The 22589-nt window shown below is 42.2% G+C and overlaps 1 protein-coding gene across 2 annotated transcripts; it reads left to right on the top strand.

Moving 5' to 3' along the window:
* The first annotated feature begins 269 nt into the window (after nucleotides 1–269).
* Nucleotides 270–20850, top strand: EIF3L (eukaryotic translation initiation factor 3 subunit L). 2 transcript variants are annotated; one of them, XM_039877725.1, is made up of 13 exons: nucleotides 270–437; nucleotides 978–1026; nucleotides 1941–2151; nucleotides 4279–4358; nucleotides 7348–7409; nucleotides 9341–9410; nucleotides 9617–9690; nucleotides 12364–12535; nucleotides 14030–14184; nucleotides 14665–14835; nucleotides 15629–16126; nucleotides 19670–19750; nucleotides 20632–20850. In XM_039877725.1, exons 1-13 carry the CDS (start codon nucleotides 405–407, stop codon nucleotides 20668–20670), a joined length of 1695 nt encoding a protein of 564 aa, XP_039733659.1. In that variant the 5' UTR covers nucleotides 270–404; the 3' UTR covers nucleotides 20671–20850. The 2 variants fall into 2 exon arrangements, with proteins under 2 accessions (XP_039733659.1, XP_039733660.1); XM_039877726.1 differs by lacking the exons at nucleotides 270–437; nucleotides 978–1026; nucleotides 4279–4358 and having other exon boundaries at nucleotides 2073–2151.
* The last annotated feature ends 1739 nt before the right edge of the window (nucleotides 20851–22589 follow it).

Here is a 22589-nt window from a genome sequence, read left to right as displayed (position 1 = left end):
CACCTAAATCCAACATCAGGCCCCCACCCCCACCTCCTTCGCCATTTTCGAATTTCCCTTCACGCGAGAAGTTGGCCAGCGGGAGCTGTCAGCCATCTTTTGTGTGGCATTCTGTTTTCTCTTTGTCCATCCTTTATTATTCCGAGCTACTTCATGTCCTTATTTCTGAATTTACGTAAGTACTACAGAGTCTCCTTCCTTGTAAAGTCTCTTTTGAAAGGGAGAAAAAATGTTTAAGTGTTAGTCTTTTCGCCCTTCCTAACGTGGCTGCCTCAGATTGCCCTCCACCCCGGAAAGGCTTCTGGTTTCCAGGCCGGCAAAGCGCGGCTGAACTTCCGGCCTCATGACGCAGGCGCAGGCTGCTCTTTTCGCTCTCTTTCGCAGTGTTTGCGAGCGCCGCAGACATGTCTTACCCCGCCGATGATTACGAGTCTGAGGTAACCTGCCCCTAAGCGAGTGCTGAGCTCCGCAACGGGGACTGGGCTCTCTGGATGCTGGACCCCGCGGTTAGACGGTGTCTGGTCCTCTCTGGGAGCCCCCGCGGGCCGCGACCAGCTCCAACCTGCCTCTTTGCGTGCGCGGCCCTCATGCTGCTGCCACCACTCCCGACACTTCAGCCCTTTCTGCCCGCCCACTTCCTATGTCCGGTCCCCTCTTCCTCACCTTTCCCAAAACCGGGGACGGAGGTTATGGGGTTCTGTGTTTCTGTAGCAGACATTTTATAGTTGGGATTCAGTCTCGTCAAACCCAGCTGATTGCCACAGCCTCTTCTGCTTTGCTTTACCTTACAGCACCCACGAGATCGTGTTGTCATTGCCTGTTCTTTTTCTCACAGGCATGTGAGTTCCTCAAAGGCAGGGACTTTGTTTTATCCACCTTGGGATCTTTAGTGTCCTGCTTGGCGTTTAAGTCGTAGAACGAGCATTTTGGATTCACGAATTGGTGACTGTACCTGTCTTTGTCTCTTTTGTTAACAGGCTGCGTATGATCCCTATGCTTACCCAGGCGACTATGATATGCACACAGGTGAGACTACAGGTTTGTCTGGGTAGCTGGGTACTTCCAGGGATTGGCACCTTTATTTATGTCTCAGAACAGCTCTGAAGGGCACCTGTTTACAGCTGCTTCATGATGGTCTAGAATTGGAGTCAGTTGTTAGCAGCTCTCAGCAGGAGGGTGGTATAGAGCCTAATAAACTAGGCCTTTTTCGTGGTCCCCCTCAAAGGGAAGGATTACTATCCTAGCTGTGATTTCCTTGTTTAAACTATTAGCTGAAGAAGAAAATCTTGTAGAAAATTAAAGTGATTCAAACCAAGCCCTTTGGAAGGTTTTTGAGTTTTCCTGAAATGTTATAGTGACTTGCTTTGACTTAGCACTTAGTAAGTGCCATGCACTGTTCTGGGTATTTTGTGTGAAGTAATTCATTTAGTCCCTAAAACAGTTCTGTCAAGTATGTAAATTAATGTCACCACTTTACAGATGAGAAAACAGCACAGAGAAGTTTAGCAACTTGGACCAAGTCATATAGGTAGAAAATGACAGTTATTCATTCATTCAAAAAATATTAAGTACCTGCTACTTACTCTCCCCACAGTGCCCCCCACCCCACCCCACTCACCTTCAATACACACAACTCTTTTAGGTTCTGAGAATACATCTGGGTAGAAGACAGGCAAGGTTCTTGCCCTTGTAGACTTTAGGTTCTAGTAGAGGCAACAGATAATAAATAAATAAGTAACTTTAAGTAGCGGTGAGTGTTCTGAAGAAACCAGGGATGGGGTTAGGAGTGACTTGAGGATTCTATCTCTGAATGTTTAAAAAAGAATTATATATGATTTTCTAGCTTTGAGTTTAGTTTGGGGGATGGCCTTGCCCTTTTGTTATGTTACATATGTGGATCTGAAAGCACATGTAAAGTATTGATTATCTCCAACCTCTAGGAGATCCAAAGCAAGATCTGGCTTATGAACGTCAGTATGAACAGCAGACCTATCAGGTGATCCCCGAAGTGATCAAAAACTTCATCCAATATTTCCACAAAACCGTTTCGGATTTGATTGACCAGAAGGTGTATGAGCTGCAGGCCAGTCGTGTCTCCAGCGATGTCATTGACCAAAAAGTGTATGAAATTCAGGACATCTATGAGAACAGGTATGGCCTGCTGGCTGAATTGATCTCTTTCGGGGTCGGACTGACTTAATGATACAACCCCTAAGAAGGGATGTAGTTTAATTATTTTTCTGTAAAGAGAATGCCTAAGTGGTTTCTGTGGTTCCTTGGGGCTAGGGACATGTTATTTTATTGGACTGTGTATCCCCAGAATTTGTACAAGGCCTAAAATAACATCACTATCAATAATTAGAATAGCAGTTAGTATGTATGATCAGTATAGATCAGGTGATGTCTAGAGTGCTTTTCCTGTGTTTATTAATTTACTTTTCACAGTAACCCCTTGAAGTAGGTACTATTTTCCTCATTTTACAGATGAGGAAATAAAGCACAGAAAGGACAAATCACATGAAGTGGATGTGCTGAGTTTTGAGCCTGCACAATCTTGATACCAGAGCTTCATTTCTAAACTGTATAACTTCTCAGTGCATAACTGGGTGAGCCAAGCTTTGAGTGGTTGCTTCTGGTCTTGAGAGGACTGCCCTTGTGTAATGGGCATTAGAACTGAGACAGGTTGGTCCTAGTAGGGGTAGTCAAAAAAGACTTTCCCAAGGAGATAGAATTTAAGCAGTATTTGGAAGGATGGGTGAATAAAGCAAGTAGCCACAGGCCTGTTGGATCAGCGAATAAGAGTTAATACCTGACCTGTGTTTCCTTCATTGCCTGTGTCTTTCTGGTTAGAAATGTATAGACCAATGTTGTCCAAGAGAAATAGAGTAGTAGTCACTTGCGTGATTCAAAGTTTTTTCATCAGCCACATTTAAAAAAAAATACAGAAAATCAGGTGAAATTAATCTTCGTTAATCCATTATGGCTAAATTATTTTCACACATAATTTGTGTTAAACTACTAATGAGCTATTTTACTTTTTCTTTGCACTAAGTTTTGTAAATCCCATATTTTATATTTATAGTGCATCTCAGCTTGTGCACAATAGAAATACTTGATCTCTATTTAGATTTCATAATATTTATAATTGGAGAAGTAGGTGCACATGCACGAGTTGTTCCAAATATAAAATATTTTCCAAAACTTGTAAGTTTTCTAATAACTGAGTTAAGTATTGTTATAATTTTTTAATTGAAATTAAAATTAACTAAAATTAATTCACTGGACAGTGCAGGCAAATACAGTAGTTGAAGTCAAGTATGTGGTTTCCCTAGGAGAATGTATAGTGAGAAGAATTGCTGGCACTTTGGGAAATATGTTCCTTTGGGGGCGTGGGCAGAAAAGTAGGTAGTAAATCAGCAGAGAGGTGTCCCAGGAACCAAAGAGAGAAGAGACTTTTACGTGCTTTAAGAAGGTTGAGGTGAGAAAGGAGTCAGTTGATTTCGGCAACTTATAAGGTACTTGGTAACCTTAGCAAAGTCAGTTTCAGCGGAGTGATAGAAGCAGGAGCCAGATGACAGAGGAGCAATAAACGGGGGTCGACAAAGGGGAATTGGTTCAGTGTAGAGGACTTAATAGGGTTATTGAGACATTTTTGTGTTTTCTGTGATTTGAAGGGGGACTTGAGCATTTCTATGTTGAACTGAAAGTGGAGAAGGGGGAGAGGTGAGGCTTGAGGAGAGTCGGGAAAGTTGAAGTAGCTGCTGAAGGGATCAGGAGAAAGAAAACGAACAAACTTCTTGTAGGGTTTTGAAGTGGACAGCAGCTATTTGGGTTGGATGCTGTAGGTCAGTTGTGGAATCATACTGCAACAAACCGATTTGCCTCTGTTTGGAGAGGGAAAGGAGGCACAGTGCTCTAGGGAGTGGGAACAGTATTGCTAAGGAAGGGAGGTGGGAATTCTAAAAGGTGGTTCTCAAATCAGGGAACAGCAAGCAGTTAAATATGGCCAAGAGTTTATGATGCAGAGGCAGAAGATGATCCTGAAGAGCTTGGTGGGTGCCTTACTAATATAAAAGGAGCGTTTTACTGTATTAAGAAAGTCGTCTGAGATGGAATTTATTTGAGGAAAGTTATAGACTTGAAAAGTTCAGGCCCTGGCTCTAGTTCTGTGACATGTTCCCCTTTCTGAGCCTGGGTCCTTGTCTATCAAATGTGAGAGTTACCTCTCTCAGGTCCTTTTTGTTTTGGAGTTCTAGAATTTTTCTGCTTGGTTTTCAGCTGGACGAAGCTGACGGAAAGATTCTTCAAGAATACACCTTGGCCTGAGGCTGAAGCCATTGCTCCACAGGTTGGCAACGGTAGGTGTGAGCTGTGTCATGTGACTGGGGGTCACGGGAAAGCTCAGGATGATCTGTGTCTGTTTTGCTCACCATTTTATTTCCCCAGGTCTTGGTACATAGTAGATCCTTAGTAAATAACTTGTCGGGTGATGGCTGAATAATGAAGAGGACAGAGATCTCTTACACATGATGAAAGCTGAAATTAGGCTCTTTGTCCTGACTTGTTTTTTGGGGTCATTATAGTGACCTATATTTTGGGGGTCATTATAGTGCCTCTGGAATGAGCTCCTTAGCCTCCTCCCACCTTTCACTTTCTGGTGGTGTCTTTTATATATGTTGTAAAGTAGGCGGATCCAACTTCATTCTTTTGCATGTGGATATCCAGTTGTCTCAGCACCGATTTTTGAAAAGACCAGTCTTTCCACATTGGATTGTCTTGGTACTGTTGTCGAAATTGTTTATGATGTAAATGTAAGAGTTTTTATCTGGACTTTAAATTTGACTCCATTGATCTATATATGTCTATTCTTATGCTTGTACTACACACTATCTCGATTACTGTAGCTTTGCAGTAAGTTTTGAAATCGGGAGGTTTAAGTCCTCCAACTTTGTTCTTTTTTAATATTGTTTTGGTTCTTCTGAGTTCCTTGAATTTTCATACAAATTTTAGGATCAGCTTGTCGGTTTCTTCAAAGAAGCCAGCTGGGATTTTAATAGGGATTTCTCTGAATTTGAAGATCACTTTGGGGGAATGAATACTGCCATTTTAACGATATTAAGTCTTCCGGTCCATGGACACAGGATGTCTTACCATTTTTTGAGGTCTTAATTTATTTCAACAATGTTTTGTAGTTTTCAGTGTACAAGTCTTCCACTTTTTTTATAGCTAACATTTTTTGAACACTTAGTATCATCCTCGTTACTCTGAAATGTTTAGAACTCTGAAAGAAATGTTATTTTCTATGTTGCTCAGAAAATGTGCTCTGTTTAATGTAGAGCCTATGCTATAGAGCCTTCTTGCCTTTAAAGAATGTAATGCGTATATTAAAAACATTAGGAGTCTCATAATATATATTGTTAAGCGGGTAAAGATTCATAGCACTCAGTATAAAAGATTTTATAAAAATCTCCCTCTCACTTCTGTTCCCAAATATTGGGTTTCTCTTTCTGGAGCCATCAAGTGTTGTCATTATTTATCCTTCCCACGATACTCTATGCATATATAAGTAAATAGAAATACAGTTGACCCTGAACAATACAGGGGTGCTTTCACCCCCATACAGTCAAATCTACATATAACTTTTAACTCCCCCCAAACTTAAGTTGTTTCTTAGTATCCGTTGGGATTGGTTCAAGGAACCCCTGCGAATACCAGAAGGCACAGATGCTCAAGTCCCCTGTATAAAATGGCATAGATCAATGCCTACAGCTGGCCCTCTGCACCTGCAGACTCCTGACTGCGATTGCAAACAGTATAGGTATTTACTGAAAAAATTCCACATATGAGTAGATCTATACAGTTCAAACCGTGTTCAAGGATCAGCTGTAACTCTTGTTCCTTTTCTACATGAACTAAATGCCCCTTTCCATTTTTTAATTCCTTATGTTTTGGGAGAGAGTTCTGCATCTCAAAGATTCCTAAGACCTCCCCCAGTTTTGATGATTTGCTAGGAGAACTCACAGTACTCAATGTATAGTTGTCTCCACTGCCGTGAGGGTTACAATAAAAGGAATACAGAGCAAAGTCAGCAAAGGGAAAGGGCTCATGCAGTGAAGTCCAGTGGAAACCAGGCGCAGGCTTCCAATAGTTCACTCCCCTGTAGCCATATGGGATCCGCTTAATTCCTCAAGCAAGGAATTCTGACAACAGGTGTGAAAAGTCCACCAGAGAAGCTTACTATACGCTTGGTGTCCAGGGATTTTATTAGAGGCTGGTCATGTAGGCACACCCTCTGCCTAGCATAGACCAAAATTCCATACTCCCAGAAGGAAAAGCAGATGTTAAGAGTAAACCATATTGTTTGCACAGTTTAAGCACAGCAGAGCGCCCTCATCAGGGTGGTGGAAAGCCGCCTGAAATTTATGTCCTAAGGTGCTAGCTAAAACTCAACTTTACTAGCAGGCCTTTCTAAGGATAGCAGATGTTATCTGTCTGCTATGTTAACTCTTTTCTGCACAGCATCAGTACTCAAAGAGCTTCCTTTTTTCCTTTCCTTTTAATGGTTATATCAACAGTATAAATTCCTTAAAATAGGATTTCTAAGTCAGTGATAACCCATGTGTTTGCAGTTATTTATTTATTTATCCATTCGTTCATTCATTCCTTCATTTATTTTTTGGGCGAGGCAACCCTTTGTTGACCTCACAGATTGCAAGGACCTCGTCAGCTTACAATCCCTTGTTTTTTATTTTTTACGCCTACAGCACCTGGTCATCTAGGTGGTCTCCCATCCAAGTACTAACCAGGCCCAACCCTACTTAGCTTCCTAGATCAGACAGGATCGGGCTTGTTCTGGGTAGCATGGCTATAGATGTATTTGCAGTTTTGATACGTGGCATCATACTGCTTTTCATGGAGCTATTACCATTCATTTTATGTGCTGGTTTATTTAAGTAACTGGATGGCAAAAACCTCTAAATGGTGAACGGAAATGGATCTGAATGAAATTAAGGTGAGGTTGTACGAGTAAAACGAGAAGTGTATTTTCTTTGTTTAATTATTTAATTTATGGGGTAACATTGGTTAATAACATAAATTTCAGGTGTACAGCTTTATAATATGACATCTGTATACTCTGTTGTGTGCTCACCACCCGAAGTGTAGTCTCCTTTCCTCAAGAAATGACTTTTCTTGTTGCTTGTATTCTTGGGGCATAAGCTTTAAAGTTTAGATGTTGTTTAGTCTAATATCACATTTATCCCTTTATTGCCCCCAAAGGGCTAAAAGTGCGAGAAGACCCTAGTTGTTTTGTGGATTACTAAAGCACCCCTCTACCATCTTTTTCAGATGCTGTCTTCCTGATTTTGTACAAAGAATTATACTATAGACACATATATGCCAAAGTCAGTGTGAGTATCTAAATGTTGCTGGCAGTTTTTAAACTTTGTGCCATTTGTCCCTGGAACACAGTCACTAGTTTATATTGGTTCAGTGTCCAAGAATGTTGGCATGTTTTCTTTTAAGAACTAGCAGCAGGATGATTGAAAGTTGGGTGTCTGTTCCAGACAGACCGTAACACTGCATAGCCTGAACATCCTGTTTAATTTCTCCATTAAATTAAATGCTTGGGACGCCCTTTCTTATTTTCAGTGCGTTGCCACTGAGCCTCCTTCCCTCTTAAACGTACATAAAACTGTCACTGTGTGCCAGGCACAATGTTGGGCACTTGGCACACATCTACGTGTTTCTAATCCTCTCAGTGATCCTGCAAAGGAGGCAAACTGAGTGCAAAGTGGTTGCTTTTTTCCAAATTTCCACAGTTAGTAAGTGACAGAACTTGAACCCAGACCTGCCTTATTGTGACACCAGTGTTCTTTCTACCATCCAACCCCAACTTTGGTCACTTTTCGATTCTTCTTTCCTGATTCCTTAATTTCGGACTGTCTGAAGCCTATTAAAATTCTATCTGTACTATTTATATACACCAATGACTTAGAAATTTCTGTCTTTAGCCCCAGTCTTTCCAAATCCAGACTTGTATATTCGACTGCACATCATCTCCACTTGGCTGTCCGATAGTTATCTCAAGTTTAACATGCCCAAAACTGAACTCTTATTTTCTCTCTGAACCTGTTTATCCCGTGTTCATTATCTCAATAAACAGTACCACCATTCACCCAGTTACTTGGACTGAAAACCTAGGCGTCATTCTTGACTTTTATTTGACATCCAGGCTTGTGGCAAATCCTGTTTAGCTCTACCTTCAACATACTACTTGAAACCAGCCACTTCTCTCCGCCACCACTGCTGTTACCCTAGTTCAGAACATTATCGTAAAACCATAGTATAGCCGGTTTCACCACTTTCCGTGTTCCTTTTGGTCTGTAGATAAAGATTGAGCAGATGTTTACAACCCCGTAATCTCTGTGCTAGGTACCAAACGGGGCACTTTTCACATACATGATCAGTTTTAAGCCCCTCGAGCAGGTTTTTCATTGAAAGAGCCTTTACTGTATTAGGCACTACATAATCTCATTTCACAGAGAGATTGAATACCTTGTCAGTTAATAAATAGCGGGGCTAAGACTGCAAGGCAGTGTTCTTTCTACTCTATCATAAAGAAATCATTTATCATGTTGTTCCCCAGCTCAGAAACCTTCAGTGGTTCTCATTTGCCAGCAATATAAAGTCTAGATTGGGGGTTAGCAGCTTTCTATGTAGGGTGCCAGATAGTATTTTAGGCCTTAAGGGCCATGACGATCTCTTGTCTAATCTATTGAACTATGCCTTTCTAGCAGCCATAGACAATGAGTGGGCATGGCTGTGTTCGAATTAAACTTTTTATTTACAAAAACAGGTCATGGTGGATTCGCTGACCTTCTGGCCTAGATTCCTAATTGTCACTGAAAGACCTCGGCATTCCTGGCCCAGTGTTGTCTAGCATAGCATCGTCTGCTCTTAGTCTCCAATGTTCAAGTGCCACAGTTTTACTCCTTTGCCTTTGTTAGTTCTGTTTTTCTTGAAATGCCTTTCCTCTCTCAGCCTTTGGCCTAGTTTTAAATAACTGGTCCAAGCAAGGAGTAACTGTTCCTGTCGTTTTACTGTTTCGCCAGATTGGCATGCCTGTTCTCTAACATTTGGTTAAGGTTGTTGCCAAAAAACCTGACCATTGTGGTCTGATATTCAGTGCCCCTTTCAACTGCTGTAGCACTTACTGTCTTCACTCTCACCTGAGCAGATATAATTCTCACGTGTTTATTTTTAGCCGTCATGGTAGGCCGTGAGTAAAAATATATTTAAATTAATTATCTATGTCTCGATGTCTTTGCTCTCTTTATAGGGGGGACCTTCCTTGGAGCAGAGGTTTGAATCCTATTACAACTACTGCAATCTCTTCAACTACATTCTTAGTGAGTCTGGGGTTCGACCATGCTGGGGAGGTTATGATGAGGACTGGCAGTGGCCTCCCGTTCCTTTTAGCAGAATTTAATGTGCAGGTGGGAAGGGGAAGTCTTGCGATTCATGATCCTTTTGAGAAATTACAAAATGCGTTCTGCAGCCTTGCTGAATGGGCATAGTCATTGCTTCGAGTCTGACTTTTTTATGATTTGCACAGATGCTGATGGTCCTGCCCCCCTTGAACTACCCAACCAGTGGCTCTGGGATATCATCGATGAGTTCATCTATCAGGTATCTAGTCAGCCCTTGGCCTAGTTTGAGATAACTGGTCCAAGCAAAGAGTAGCTGTTACCCTTGTTAAAGAGATGTAGGGTATAAAAGCATGCGCCTTGCAGTGTGAAATACTGCATGGCAGAGGATTCTTGTGGTTTTCTGAAGAGTCGGTGAGGCCTAAGAGCTCCAGAACTTGGAAGTCAGGAGGGTTGAGCTCTTACCAGGCTCTTACCTGAAGTACTGCAGCTGTGGGGCCTAGGGGTAGAAGTTCAGGTTCTGTTGTTCACCTTGGACAAATTACTAACCACCTTGTGCTTCTGTTTCTCTAAAACAGGGATTGTTGGAAAGGTTACTGGGAGATTATGTATAAAGTGCTTAGCCCAGTGCCTGTCAGGAGGTGTTTCCTGGTTGTTAGGACAGTCACTATCATCGTTATCACTACCCTCTTTTAGCCCAGTTTTATTCTTTAAAATAAAACATAGATTAAAAAACAATAATTGAATTTGGAAAAATGTCTGTTTCCCGTGTGTTTTATGGGGACAGTATTTCAGGAGAATCGGTTTCTTAATAACAGATGTTGTTTGAGCTCCATGGATCAAAGAGACTTTGTGACTGCAGAGTGTTAGGATGTAATTGGTGAGCTGCGCAAACCTTTCTTAGGCTCTTTGAGAAGGAAGCTGCCTGCTCAAGGTGAGGCTTCAGTGCCTTTGTGCCGTTCAGGCCACAAACCACTCTGACCTTATTTGCGCTCTCTGGCTTCTTGGCTTGTGTCAGCCTCTAATTTGACATAATTTTAGAAAGTTTGGCTGTTCCGTTGACTCTCAGCAAGTCAAGAAGGATCATCTGTGCTAAAGTCTTCATCCCTCTTAAGACAATCATAATTACTGGGGTTTAGCTGGTGTTCTTTTCCTAAGGGGCTTAAGGCACTCACAAAGACTTGCCAGTGAGGGCCTGGTGATTCCTCCCAGCCAGGTAGATGCCACATGGGGTGAGTGGCTCTTCCCTGCTACTCTTTTGTTTAGTTTTATTGGTACAAGTAATGTATGATTGTGTTAATACTGTTTTAAAAAAATCTTTTTTCCCTCTGAACTGCAGATAAAGTGAACGTCTTCCTTGTCTTTGCAGAGACATCAATTATTGTCTAGAAAAAGGCACTACATTAATGTTTCTCAGGCATTTCCATAAATGTGTACATATAATAATGTCATTTAAAAAATGGTATCCTATGATATTGCGTAATTTGCTATGACAGCATGTCTGTAGAGAGACCTGCCCTGTCCTTTTGTGCTGTGTATGTGATACAGATATGCCACTTCTGGTGGTGAACATTTGGGTTTTCGGTTTTCACTATTACAAACAGCGAATGAGTGAATACCTTTGTATGAATTACACATAGGTATATTTCTAGGGATCACTGGAAGTAGAATTGTTGGTTGAAGGATGTTTGCTTTTTAAAAAATTTTTAAAAATCAACTTTATAGAGGCATACTAATTTTAAGTGTATAATTGATGAGATTTGACAAGTGTATAACAACCACAATCAAGATACAGACCATTTCAGTCACTTTGAATTTTTAAATAGTAATACAGTGCCCTCCCAAAAGGCTGTTTCAGATTATACTACTACCACCAGCTTTTGAGAGCAAGCTTTTTACACTGGTTGTTATTGATCTAATTTCTGTCCATTTGATGGGAAAGAAATGGCAATCGCATTTTAATTTACATTCCTCTAATAACTAAAAAGATTGAGCATTTTCCCTGTTAATTAACCAATCTTGGTTTTCTTTGAAGTGATCATCAGAATCCTTTGCCTATTTTTCTATTGAGTTATCTAGTTCTTACTAACTTAAGAGAATTCCTTATATATTCTGGATACTATTCTTTGTTTATTATAAATTTGGGAACTTTTTCTCCTATACTTTTAGAGGAAGATAATATTTTAGAGTTGACGAACAATCTGAGGTCATCTAAGACCTAGAGCCTTTCTAGGTCACTAGATTCCAAACCAGAATCAACCAGGGAGCTTTCAAAAATTCTGATTGAGTAGGTAGGTCTCTTGTGCTATTCTCTGGGTGACAGATGGAGCCAGCCCAGTCCTGGTCCCAGATAGAACCACTGCCCCAGACAAATACTGTGGCATGTCCCCTATGTGTTCTTTACACTTAGCCAGGCTCTGTGGTTGGTACAGAGGTGACTTAGACTGGGTTCCTGTTGCAGGTAAATTGATGGTCACCTCTGGTAGGAAAGACGCATGTAACAGATGCCTACCCTGTCTCACTGCGTTCGCAGTCCTGACCCCGGCAAAGCCACATGTGAATAGAGATCTGTCACAAACCACCCGATTCTGGTGGCCAGGTTAACTGCATTGTGAAGCCGAGAGATAACAAGTGATTTTAGGCTGTTTGACTCCAGATCGAATGGTTTTTTCACAGACTACCTCTAATCTTAGAGATTTTTACCTAACTGTGGAACAGCTAACATTCAGTAATGAATAAAACTCACAGCTTAATCAGAGATGCCTCTGAAAAAAAGAAATGGTGTACAAAGAGGTTTGGCGTGAGGAGTAGTAGAGTAGTCGTCTCCCCCTGCCTTTCCCCAGTCCAGAGCTCTGAGCATCGCTTCATCTTGAGCACTTGGGCTGTCACTGTGGGTTTTATGCCACTGCTGCCTCTTTCCCTTCTTCCCGAACAGTTTCAGTCATTTAGTCAGTACCGCTGTAAGACCGCCAAGAAGTCGGAAGAGGAGATTGACTTCCTTCGTTCCAATCCCAAAATCTGGAATGTTCACAGTGTCCTCAATGTCCTTCACTCCCTGGTAGACAAGTCCAACATCAACCGGCAGTTGGAGGTGTACACAAGCGGAGGTGAGTGCTGCCTGCCATCTGTTCCGAATGATTAGAGACAGCAGGAAGCGCGGAGGGGTCATTGAGACTCTCCTCAGTCTTGGGCTGTTGTTTGTCTTTGCTTTTGGGTGTGAACAGTAGCCGAGCACTGAACTTGGCTCCTGAGCTTGGCAGTTGTTGGCTGACAGACCGAAGCAGCACTTCTGAGACGTGCCTTTGTAAACACTTCTACTGTGTCTCCAGGGCTTTTGTTTAGATGAAGCGCTTTTCTTTTTGGTGTCAAGACTGCTTTGCACTCTTAAAAGATTGAGAATCACAAAGTTTATGTAAAAATTTTTTTCTTCAGTGAGAAGAGTGGCATTTTTGCAAATCTCTATAGTGTCTGGCTTTTAGAAGAGTGGATTCTTATTTCTGCTTCTGCTTTCAATCTGTTGGCAGTATGCTGTGTCATTTGGAGTCTGTGAGGGAAATCTGGCCTCACAAAGATACGTAATTGGGAAAAAGGAATTTTTAATAAACAGCCTCTTCAGGTAGATAACACACCCAAACTTGACAAGTGGTGTCCTTCAGGGTAGTTGCAGTGAAGAATCTGAAACCATATTAGTGAACTTTTACTTTATCGCATTAAAGTTTGTTGTCCTCCTGCAGCTTGAATGAGTCTTTGACACATACATGATTCTGTAAAATAATGGTTCATTAAATCGTAAAGATTTCCTAAATGTGGACACATTTTTTTATACTATTTTTTAATTCTATTAAAAATCGTAGGTTACTTTTGCCATCAATCTCATCAGATGAGTATTTGATTTGGAAGCTGTTGAGCTCATAGTGACATTTACAAGTTTTATAAAATTCTAATTTTTGCTTAAAAACTGAAATTTTTTCTTGGCAGTGAACACCATCAGGTGCTTTCATTGAAACAGGCTAGCTTCATTCCTGTTTGAGAAAATGTCTGCTAAGTACCCAAATCTAAATAACCCTAGTTTGTATGTCCATCGTTCTTTCAAGGAAAAATAGTATTTTGTGAAAAAAAAAAAGTGGCTAGTTCTTTTACTGCGAGCGTGTGATGGTACAGACTATAACGCTGGCCAGTACAGCTGCGTCACCACCAAGTTGTCAGTAGTTTTACTTCGCGTTGTTTTTGTATCATTGTGCAAATTCAACTCCGTGGGAAAGGCAAGGAGCATCTTAGTGTTATTAGGAAAATAGCTTTGACCTCGTGGACTTCCTGAAAGGAGGGGCCTTGTTGAGTAACTTACTGATAAGAGGAACTTTCTCATATTCACAAGTGTTTTGGAACCAAAAAAAAATAAAAGAACTGCTACATTCTACCCAACTTCGGTAAATTTAAGACTAGCATAAGGCCAGGCATGCTATTTCTTGGAGTTCCTTCGACGGGAGAACTATTTTCTGTTACAGGAAGCTGTAGAGGCTGGCAGTGGGTGAAGAGTTTACTGAGTGACATTCAAGGGTCAGGCTTGCCATCCTGAAGCGTACAGTGTCTGTCTCTCTCAGGTGACCCCGAGAGCGTGGCTGGGGAGTATGGCCGGCACTCCCTCTACAAGATGCTTGGCTACTTCAGTCTGGTGGGGCTTCTCCGTCTGCACTCACTGTTGGGGGATTACTATCAGGCCATCAAGGTGCTGGAGAATATCGAACTGAACAAGAAGGTAATTATTTGTTTCTTCTGCCTGTCTTTCCAGCGCCATAAAATCCATCTGCTTCAAGAGAAACATCTATTAGGACAAATATTGGGGAGGTGAGAGAGGACTCTTTCCCAGGCCAGCTGAAAGTTGAGAACTGGGAAACCACTCAGGTGAAAATCTGAACCTGGACAAGGTGGTTTCTCTTTGATGCTTAACACTTAAAATATTGAGCGATCTTTTGATTGTGTTTTCAAAACAGAATGATAATGGCAGATTCTACCATTCTAGTTGCCTCATATCATTTGACTGAATTGGTGAATGGTACAGTCTGTGCTCAGAGCCTGTGACTCCAGAGCCAGAGCTCTTCGGGGTTGCTCAGGGCCTCTGCCGGGATGCTCTCAGTGCTTCCGCCTCAGCTGACACTAGGCCCCGCCAACTTTCAGATCCCATCAGGGGGGAATTGGTCTTGGGCCTCATGAATGCTGCTTCTGTCTCCTTCCACAGAGCATGTACTCTCGTGTGCCCGAGTGCCAGGTCACCACATACTATTACGTTGGTTTTGCTTATTTGATGATGCGTCGCTACCAGGATGCCATCCGGGTCTTTGCCAACATCCTCCTCTACATTCAGAGGACCAAGAGCATGTTTCAGAGGACCACGTACAAATATGAAATGGTAAGGGGGCCTCCAACCACCTGACTCCTTTGGCACCTATGCCAACAGTTTTTGGTAAACGCCATCCAGATTTTTGCTTTTTTGTATGCTTTTTCAACACAACGATTTTTTAATGGCTGGTCTACTCTAATAAGAGTTTCTTTTGTTTTGTGTATTACACCTTGACAACAAGGAGAGTATCTTTTAGCTGGCACTGTCCCCAGCAGCCTAGAATTATTTATTTAGCAATAGTTTGCTTAGTGTTCTCTGGGCTCTGGGTATTGTCCTCAAGACAGTGGAGAAGGAAGGTCCAAGACATGCGTAGAATAGGGGGATACTTTTAGGAGAGTAAAGCTGTTGACTTGGAAGTGTAATGTAGCTGCACAAATAAACCATTTTGCCTGGAGGGCAGGAGAGTATTCAAATTGGAGTGTTACATTCTGGGGTAGCCTTTGTTACCCAGCTAAAGTATTTAGTCTTTATAGGCATTGAGGTACCATCAAAGTTTTCTAGGTGAATTGATCATAACTGGTGTGGGAGGATTGACCTGCCAGTGATGTGTGTGGCAAACTGAAGAGACTAAGGTACCAGTAAAGAGTCCAGGAGACAACTAAGGAGGACCTGGAACTAGGCGGGAATTGAATAGAGCTAGAGGGAGGGATGGGAGAGACGTCGGGAAAGTTAACTGGCGCAAGACAAAGGGAGAAGACAAAGATCTGTGCAGAGCATGTGGGAGGATGGTGGGGCCATGTTGGCAGTGGGGACCTTGGAAAGTCCGTTTCATTGGTCCCTGCACCAATCTCTCCTCCCCCAGATTAATAAACAGAATGAGCAGATGCACGCGTTGCTGGCCATCGCCCTGACCATGTACCCCATGCGCATCGACGAGAGCATTCACCTCCAGCTTCGGGAGAAATACGGGGATAAGATGCTACGCATGCAGAAAGGAGACCCACAGGTCTACGAGGAACTTTTCAGCTATTCCTGCCCCAAATTTTTGTCACCTGTAGTGCCCAACTATGACAATGTGCACCCCAACTACCACAAGGAGCCCTTCTTACAGCAGCTGAAAGTGTTTTCTGATGAAGTGCAGCAGCAGGCTCAGCTCTCAACCATCCGCAGCTTCCTCAAGCTCTACACCACCATGCCTGTGGCCAAGCTGGCCGGCTTCCTGGACCTCACAGAGCAGGAGTTCCGTATCCAGCTGCTTGTCTTCAAACACAAAATGAAGAACCTGGTGTGGACCAGTGGCATCTCCGCCCTAGATGGTGAATTTCAGTCAGCCTCTGAGGTTGATTTCTACATCGATAAGGTATGGCTGCCCATTGGGGTAGGTTCTCTGGGGCACTCTCTGTTCATTCGGCAGTAAATATTTATTAAGCTCTCACTGTCTTCCAGTCACTGTTCTGAGCATTTGGGATATACCGGTGAATAAAATTAACAAAGATTTCTGCCTTTTGGCTGATATTCTAGTGTAAAAAACTTGACAATAAGCGTTCTAATTAAGCAAACCATGTGGTGGTGAAGGTGTTGCCAAGTGTTACAGAGTCAGGGCAGTGGTGGTACCAGCCACAGTAATAAGTGAGGAGGTCCGCGTAGGCTCTGTTGAGAAAGCGAGATTGAAGGAGATGAGGAGATTAGCCAAGCAAATCTTTGGGTGAAGAGCATTCCAGGCAGAGAGGGAGCAGTTAGTGCAAAGGCCCTGGGGCAGGAGTGAGCCCAGTGTGTTTAGGAGACCTTGCTGCAGTGTGGCTAGAGTGACCTGAGGAGGCTGGAAAAGAAGAGGGACAGGTGCTCTGTAGACTGCTGGAAGTACTTTAGCAAGTGGAAAGCCATCGTCCTGACTCGTACTGCCCTAGATGAGCACTGCCTGATTTGAACTTCTTATGATGGGATTGTACAGTATGTGCTCTTTTTGTGTCTGGCTTCTTTCACGCCACATTTTATCTGAGGGAATCACCACCTAGTGTTGTGTGTAGCTGTAGTTCATTCATGCTTAGTGATCTGTGAAAGTGCAACACCTGTAATTATTGACTGCGATTTTTTCATTCTTATTGCTAATGGACGTTTGGGTGGGTTTTGGCTATTATAAAAAGTACACGTAAGACTTGATGCAGTGGTTGTCAGTGCTCCATTTAAGTTTTTTTTTTCTTTTTTTAAAAGTGATATATAGCTGTGTATGCAGAGTTATTTCTGGAAGGATGCACAATCAATGTAGCAGTGATATCCTCTCCAGAGGAGAAGTGGGTTGAGGAACAGTGTTAGTTTTCACTGTTGGGATTTTAAGTTCAAGTTGGACATTTTATTTATCCTAATGAGGTTTTTAGGAGTAATTTGTTTCCTTAAGTGAGTTTTTTTCAGACTTAAAATGTGTTCAACTCCTAGAATTGTTCTTTCCATGAAATATCTATCACCTCTCCTTTTTGTTTCTCCCCTGTACATACACTCACAAGTAAGGAAAACATATTCAGACATACTAGGAACCCTGATGAGGACTTACACCAGTCAGTGGACTGGTATCTTTCATCTCTTTCTAGAATATTCTTAGCCAGTATTTCTTAGATATTGTTTCTGCTCTATTCTCCTCCTTCTGGAGTTCACATTTAATGTATGTAGACCTCACTCTGTCCTCCATATCTCTTAAACCCATCTTCCATCTTTTTCTCCTTCATTCTAGATAATTTTTGTTTGAGCCTTCTATCCCTAATTAATTTCTTCAGATCTATTTCTTGCTTTCTCTAATTTTTTTTTCACTCATGATGCAGAGTTTTCTTACGTGCTTGGTTGTATTTTACTACATAGTCATTGTCCTTTAAAAACTATTTGTCATATTCTTTGAAGGCTAGATGGAACATTCATTTCTCTAGAGGGGATTTCCTTTTGCCTCTTCAAGATGCCTGGGGATATTATTGGTCTGTGACCACCATAGACTGAGCCTGGAGCCTGAGGTCTCCCGGACCAGCCATCGGACCAGCCCCTGCTCCAGATTGTCCGAAAAATCACCTTGTGTTTATAACATCTCAGGGATAGGTCTTTTTCTTTTATTCCCTTCCCCACACTTGGCGAGCATTGCTTGGTGTAAGGAATGAGATCGCGGTTCTCTTCTGGTTTAACATTAGCTCAAGGGTGGAGCCATCCAGGGTCCCAACGTTACGAGGTGGGTCTTCTGTTGGACCAGCCTGGCCTTGGTTTGTCCCCTCGGCCCAAGTTGTCTAGGATTAGCAGATGCCCTCAACACAGATGGGGCTTCTGTGTTTTGCTTAAAATGGTTTCTGTTTTCTCTTAAATAGTTCTTTATTCTCTTTTCAGCTCTTTGATGCTATAAGGAGATTTCAAAAAATAATTTATCCTGCATTTTTAATTGTTTTCAAAAAGTGTTGGTCTAAACATACTACCTTTTTTGATAGTCTTTTAGATGTAATTTGCACAACAAACTACCATTTTAAAGGGCACAATTTCCTGACTATTAGTAGATTAATAGTGTGGTGCAGTCATCTCCACTATTTAATTCCACATTTTCGTCATCCTGAAAAGAAACTCCCTGCTCATTAGCAGTCAGTCATCCCTAGTTCTCCCCTTGCCCCAGTCCCCGGCAGACCAGTAATCTGCTTTCTGTCTGAGGATTTATCTATTCCTGACATTTCATATAAATGGAATCATAAACCATGTGGCCTTTTGTATTTGACTTTTTCCAGCAAGCATGTTTTCAAGTTTTATCCAAGTTGTAGCATGTATCAGTACTTTATTCCTTTTTATAGCTGAATGATATTCCACTGTATTGCTACATCGCATTTTGTTTAGTGATTATTTAATGAATATTCACTTTCTGGCTATTGTGGACAACACTGCTGTGAAAATTTGCATACAAGTGTTTGTGTGAAGATATTCTTGGGTATATACCTGGTTGCTGGGTCAGTTTGTTTTTGAAAGCTCATCTTGTTAAACCAAATCCTCCCACTTAGAGTTTATAGCTTTTGAAAGACTTGGTTGATATTCATCAGAATTTAGCGGCCCCTGACTTGAACAGACTCACTGAAAGTAGAAACACATCAATAGTGGAAGTTTTTTAATGTTTTAAATCATGCTTTTAAAAATCAAACAGAATCGTCCCCTGAGGTATCACGTCGACTACTACAGCCCTTTCTGAGTGTATTCGCAGTGGCTGACATGTACACATTCTTTGGCGGTGTCAGTAACCTGCTTTACCTGTTATCTCTTAGGGACCCGGCAGAACCAGTCCCAACTATGTGGACGGTCTTTTAGTAAAACACTTCTCCCGAGTTAGTAACTTGGTTATAACTGATAAAATTTTGCTGTAAAATTAAATCAGGTTAAATTAATAACAGTATGATTCGAAGTCCCTACTTGAAAAAGTTTGTAATTGCACGTTTTTGTTTTTATTATTCATCTTTCTGGTTCAGGTTCATCTCCGGCAAAATGCTTTCTTTTTTTAGCTTTTCTCATTTCATCCTTGACTTGAAAAAATCCTTTCAAAGTTTCAGAAAGTTCTTAAGTCTTAACATAGATTATGTGGGAATTTACAATTAAAATGGCATTCAACAAAATATTTTGAGCTAAAGTACAAAATTTAAAATCTGGGCTAATTTGTAATCTGGTCAACAGCATATGAGAATAAACTACTGTTTTAAATGTTTTTATTGGCAAAAGATTCATGTTCATTGAAAAAAACTAGAAAATGAAAATAAATGAGTTAACAAGAAGAAAATAAAAATTGTCTAGAAAGAAAGAGCTGCTGTTAACTGGAAAAGCAATTCAGGTGTTTATCTCGTACTTAGCATCATAAATCCAGACGTGGCTCCACCTCACTGCTTTTCTGTGACTCTCGTTCCCACAGGACATGATTCACATCGCAGACACCAAAGTCGCCAGGCGCTATGGGGATTTCTTCATCCGGCAGATTCACAAATTTGAGGAGGTGAGAGGTGTGCAGGTCGGAGACAGAGGTTAGGGACTGTGTGGGGAGTTTTAACTTTTTTTTTTTTTTCATTTTTATCTTCAGGAATGCCTGAAATTGACCCTTTTAAGTTTCTGAGCTAGACTGGCTGGCTGCTTGGGGTTTGGGAGTTGGGGTTGGGCCTATAGAAGTTGCTATGTCAGCCTTCTCTGGGGCATCTCTTTCCAAGATCTCCCTTTGCGGGTGGCCAGCGATCCTTCTCTCCCTCTCTGGCATTTCCTAATATGGGTGGATTCACTGCCTTCTCTCACCCATCCCTCCCCATTTGGCATTTATTCTGCAACTTAGACAGGTCTGGCCAGTTCCTACAGGCAGAGGACAGGGAGCTCTGTTTTGACAGATTCGATGCATTCCATGTCTTGCCCTAGAAGACTTGCGAGTCAAGCCAAATACTCCTAGGGAGTAGGTCTTTCTTTGTGGCCATAGCTGGAGCCACTGTGTCCTGGTGCTTTGAGTCCTCCAGCAGAGGTCACCACTCGTGTGGTTCACACCACTGGGCTCCTCTGGCGGGGTGGTAATACAGCCCTGGCATGTCTAAGCCACTCTGAGTCCCTTCTTGTGTATGAAACGGACACAGCAATATAGGATGTGTTCGTTGAGTGTGAAGAGCAGATAGAGCAGTCTGCATGGATTGTGAGGGCTCCGGTGAATGGTGGGTGGAGGACCTAATGGAGGATCTAAGGGGGCTTTACGCACTGAGTAGCCACCCCTGCTCACATCAGAAACACTCCTCCCTGACTTCAGAGGGCCGGCCCGGAAGTTTTTGATCTGGTCGTCACACAAACCATAGGAAAAGGTTTGGTGAAACCCCCTATCTGACTTTGCTTTTCTTTCCCTTCTAGCTCAATCGAACTCTGAAGAAGATGGGACAGAGACCCTGATTACATTCACACCTGCATTAGTCAGGAACCTATTTTGACGTCATTGTTGTTGGGGGAGTGTTTTTGCCACAGTGAAGCCTTTACCTACTTCAGTCATCAGCCAGTCAGCTGAGTTGAAATTTATTTGAATCAAGGACAAATGTGTTAAATAGGTCTCAGTAAAGGATCTTTGGAGCCAGATTTGTCATCTCATTATTGTTGGGGAGCATCTTGGATAGGGCAACAATAGGTAATTGTCCACGTGTCATGATATTTTCTCTCAATGCCTCAATTGTCGATGTTTAAATTGAATTATTTAATCCCTGTGTCCATAAAGCACTGTAGAGTTTACAGGACGTTTTCACATTCAGTATTTTATTCGTACCTCCCAAGAATCCTGTGAGCATTAAATGACCTGCCATAATTTGCATGCTTGTTAGCGGAAGTGCTGCTGAGTCCCTCCTGCTGCCAGGAGCCACGCTAAGAGGAACTCAACGTACACTGCTTACACCTGCAGCCTGGCTTTAGCAGTAGTGTCCCCATTTTGTTGAGGAAATGGATTTGGGGAGTTAAGTGACTTGATCAAGTTAGAAAAAGGCCAGCAGTTCTCTCCAAACTACTACTTTTTCCTTCTGTTGTCTGTTGCCCAGGTCCTTGTCTCCTCACACGGGAAATCTCTGGCTTGTGTTGCGTGCAGCCTCTTGCCCCCTCATGAGTTTGGTGCTGCTGCGTGCGTGCCAGCACCCGCACGGCCAGTCACAACTGAATTGTGTCTTTTTCATTCTCACTGCCATCCCTCCCTTAAACACCTTATGAGCTCTGCCATCTTGGGGACTTCTCTGAGGTGGCATCTTCTGCACCTCAACATCCAGCAGCCCATACTATTTCTTATCAGCCACTTTTTAAGCTTTTCTAACAAAGCACAGATAATGCAGGTCTAAGAAAATTGAAAACTTGACTGAAGCTGGTTGTCTCAGGCATCTCACCCGACCTCCCCAGCAAAGGTGAAATGTTCTTGGAGCTGTAGAAACTCTGTATTCAGGAGGAGGCCCTCACGTCTGCACAGTTTATGCATTATCTCACGAGGCCCTCACGTCTGCACAGTTTATGCATTATCTCACTTACTCTGGGGAATGGTAAACTTGGTGTCCTAACTTTATTGAGGAACGTGAGGAAAGTTTATTAATTACTTGGATGAGTAATTAAATAGCTCATCCAAGGTCAAAGTAATAGGTAGTGAAGTCAGGGCTTTTGTTTCCCAAACTTGTGTTTTTATTTTAGAAAGTCCTACCTTAAGAATGGCCAAAAGGTGAAACAACACTAGGTAACCATAGAAATCTGCGTGGTGTGTATACGAGCCCTAAAGTAAAGGGGTATTTCCTGTAACTCGGGAGGACACGGCTGGTGACGCCGTCCCTCCCACCCGATGACAGGGTACTATGAATTCTTAAACTAGGCTTTGTGCTCTCCTGGTGTGATTGGTCTCTCTTGAGTTCTGGTAATAAGGGAGCTTGAGAACAAGGGAAGAACCACTGATTTGAAGGGGTGACATCTGGATTCAAGTCTGACTTGTGTCACTAATTTGCTCTGACCTCTGTGGGCTAGCAGTCTTGACTGAAAATGGAAGATCTGTCTCCCCAGGAGGTGAGATGAAATGAGTGTGCAATGCCATGTTGCCCACTGCTGTGCAGTACCCCTGAGGGTTCTCAGTGCCTGTTCCATGTGCTTGTCATGGGGAGCTCTATGGTAGTCAGTGGCTGGAGATGAGCAAAATGGCTTTCTGTTATCCTGGCTATCAGTGCTGTACTTGTCACCCTGAGGTGGGCACCAGTATGGCCTGGGATGGAAGTCCCTGTTTAGATTCCAAGCTCTGTTCCTTAGATGTAAAATGAGGATAATAGAATCTGCATTACTGAGTAGTTGTGAGGAATAAATAAAAT

Source organism: Pteropus medius, unplaced genomic scaffold, assembly GCF_902729225.1.
Source record: "Pteropus medius unplaced genomic scaffold, Ma_sr-lr_union100, whole genome shotgun sequence".
Lineage (NCBI taxonomy): Eukaryota > Metazoa > Chordata > Mammalia > Chiroptera > Pteropodidae > Pteropus > Pteropus medius.
This window is presented reverse-complemented; position numbering and strand designations above follow the sequence as displayed.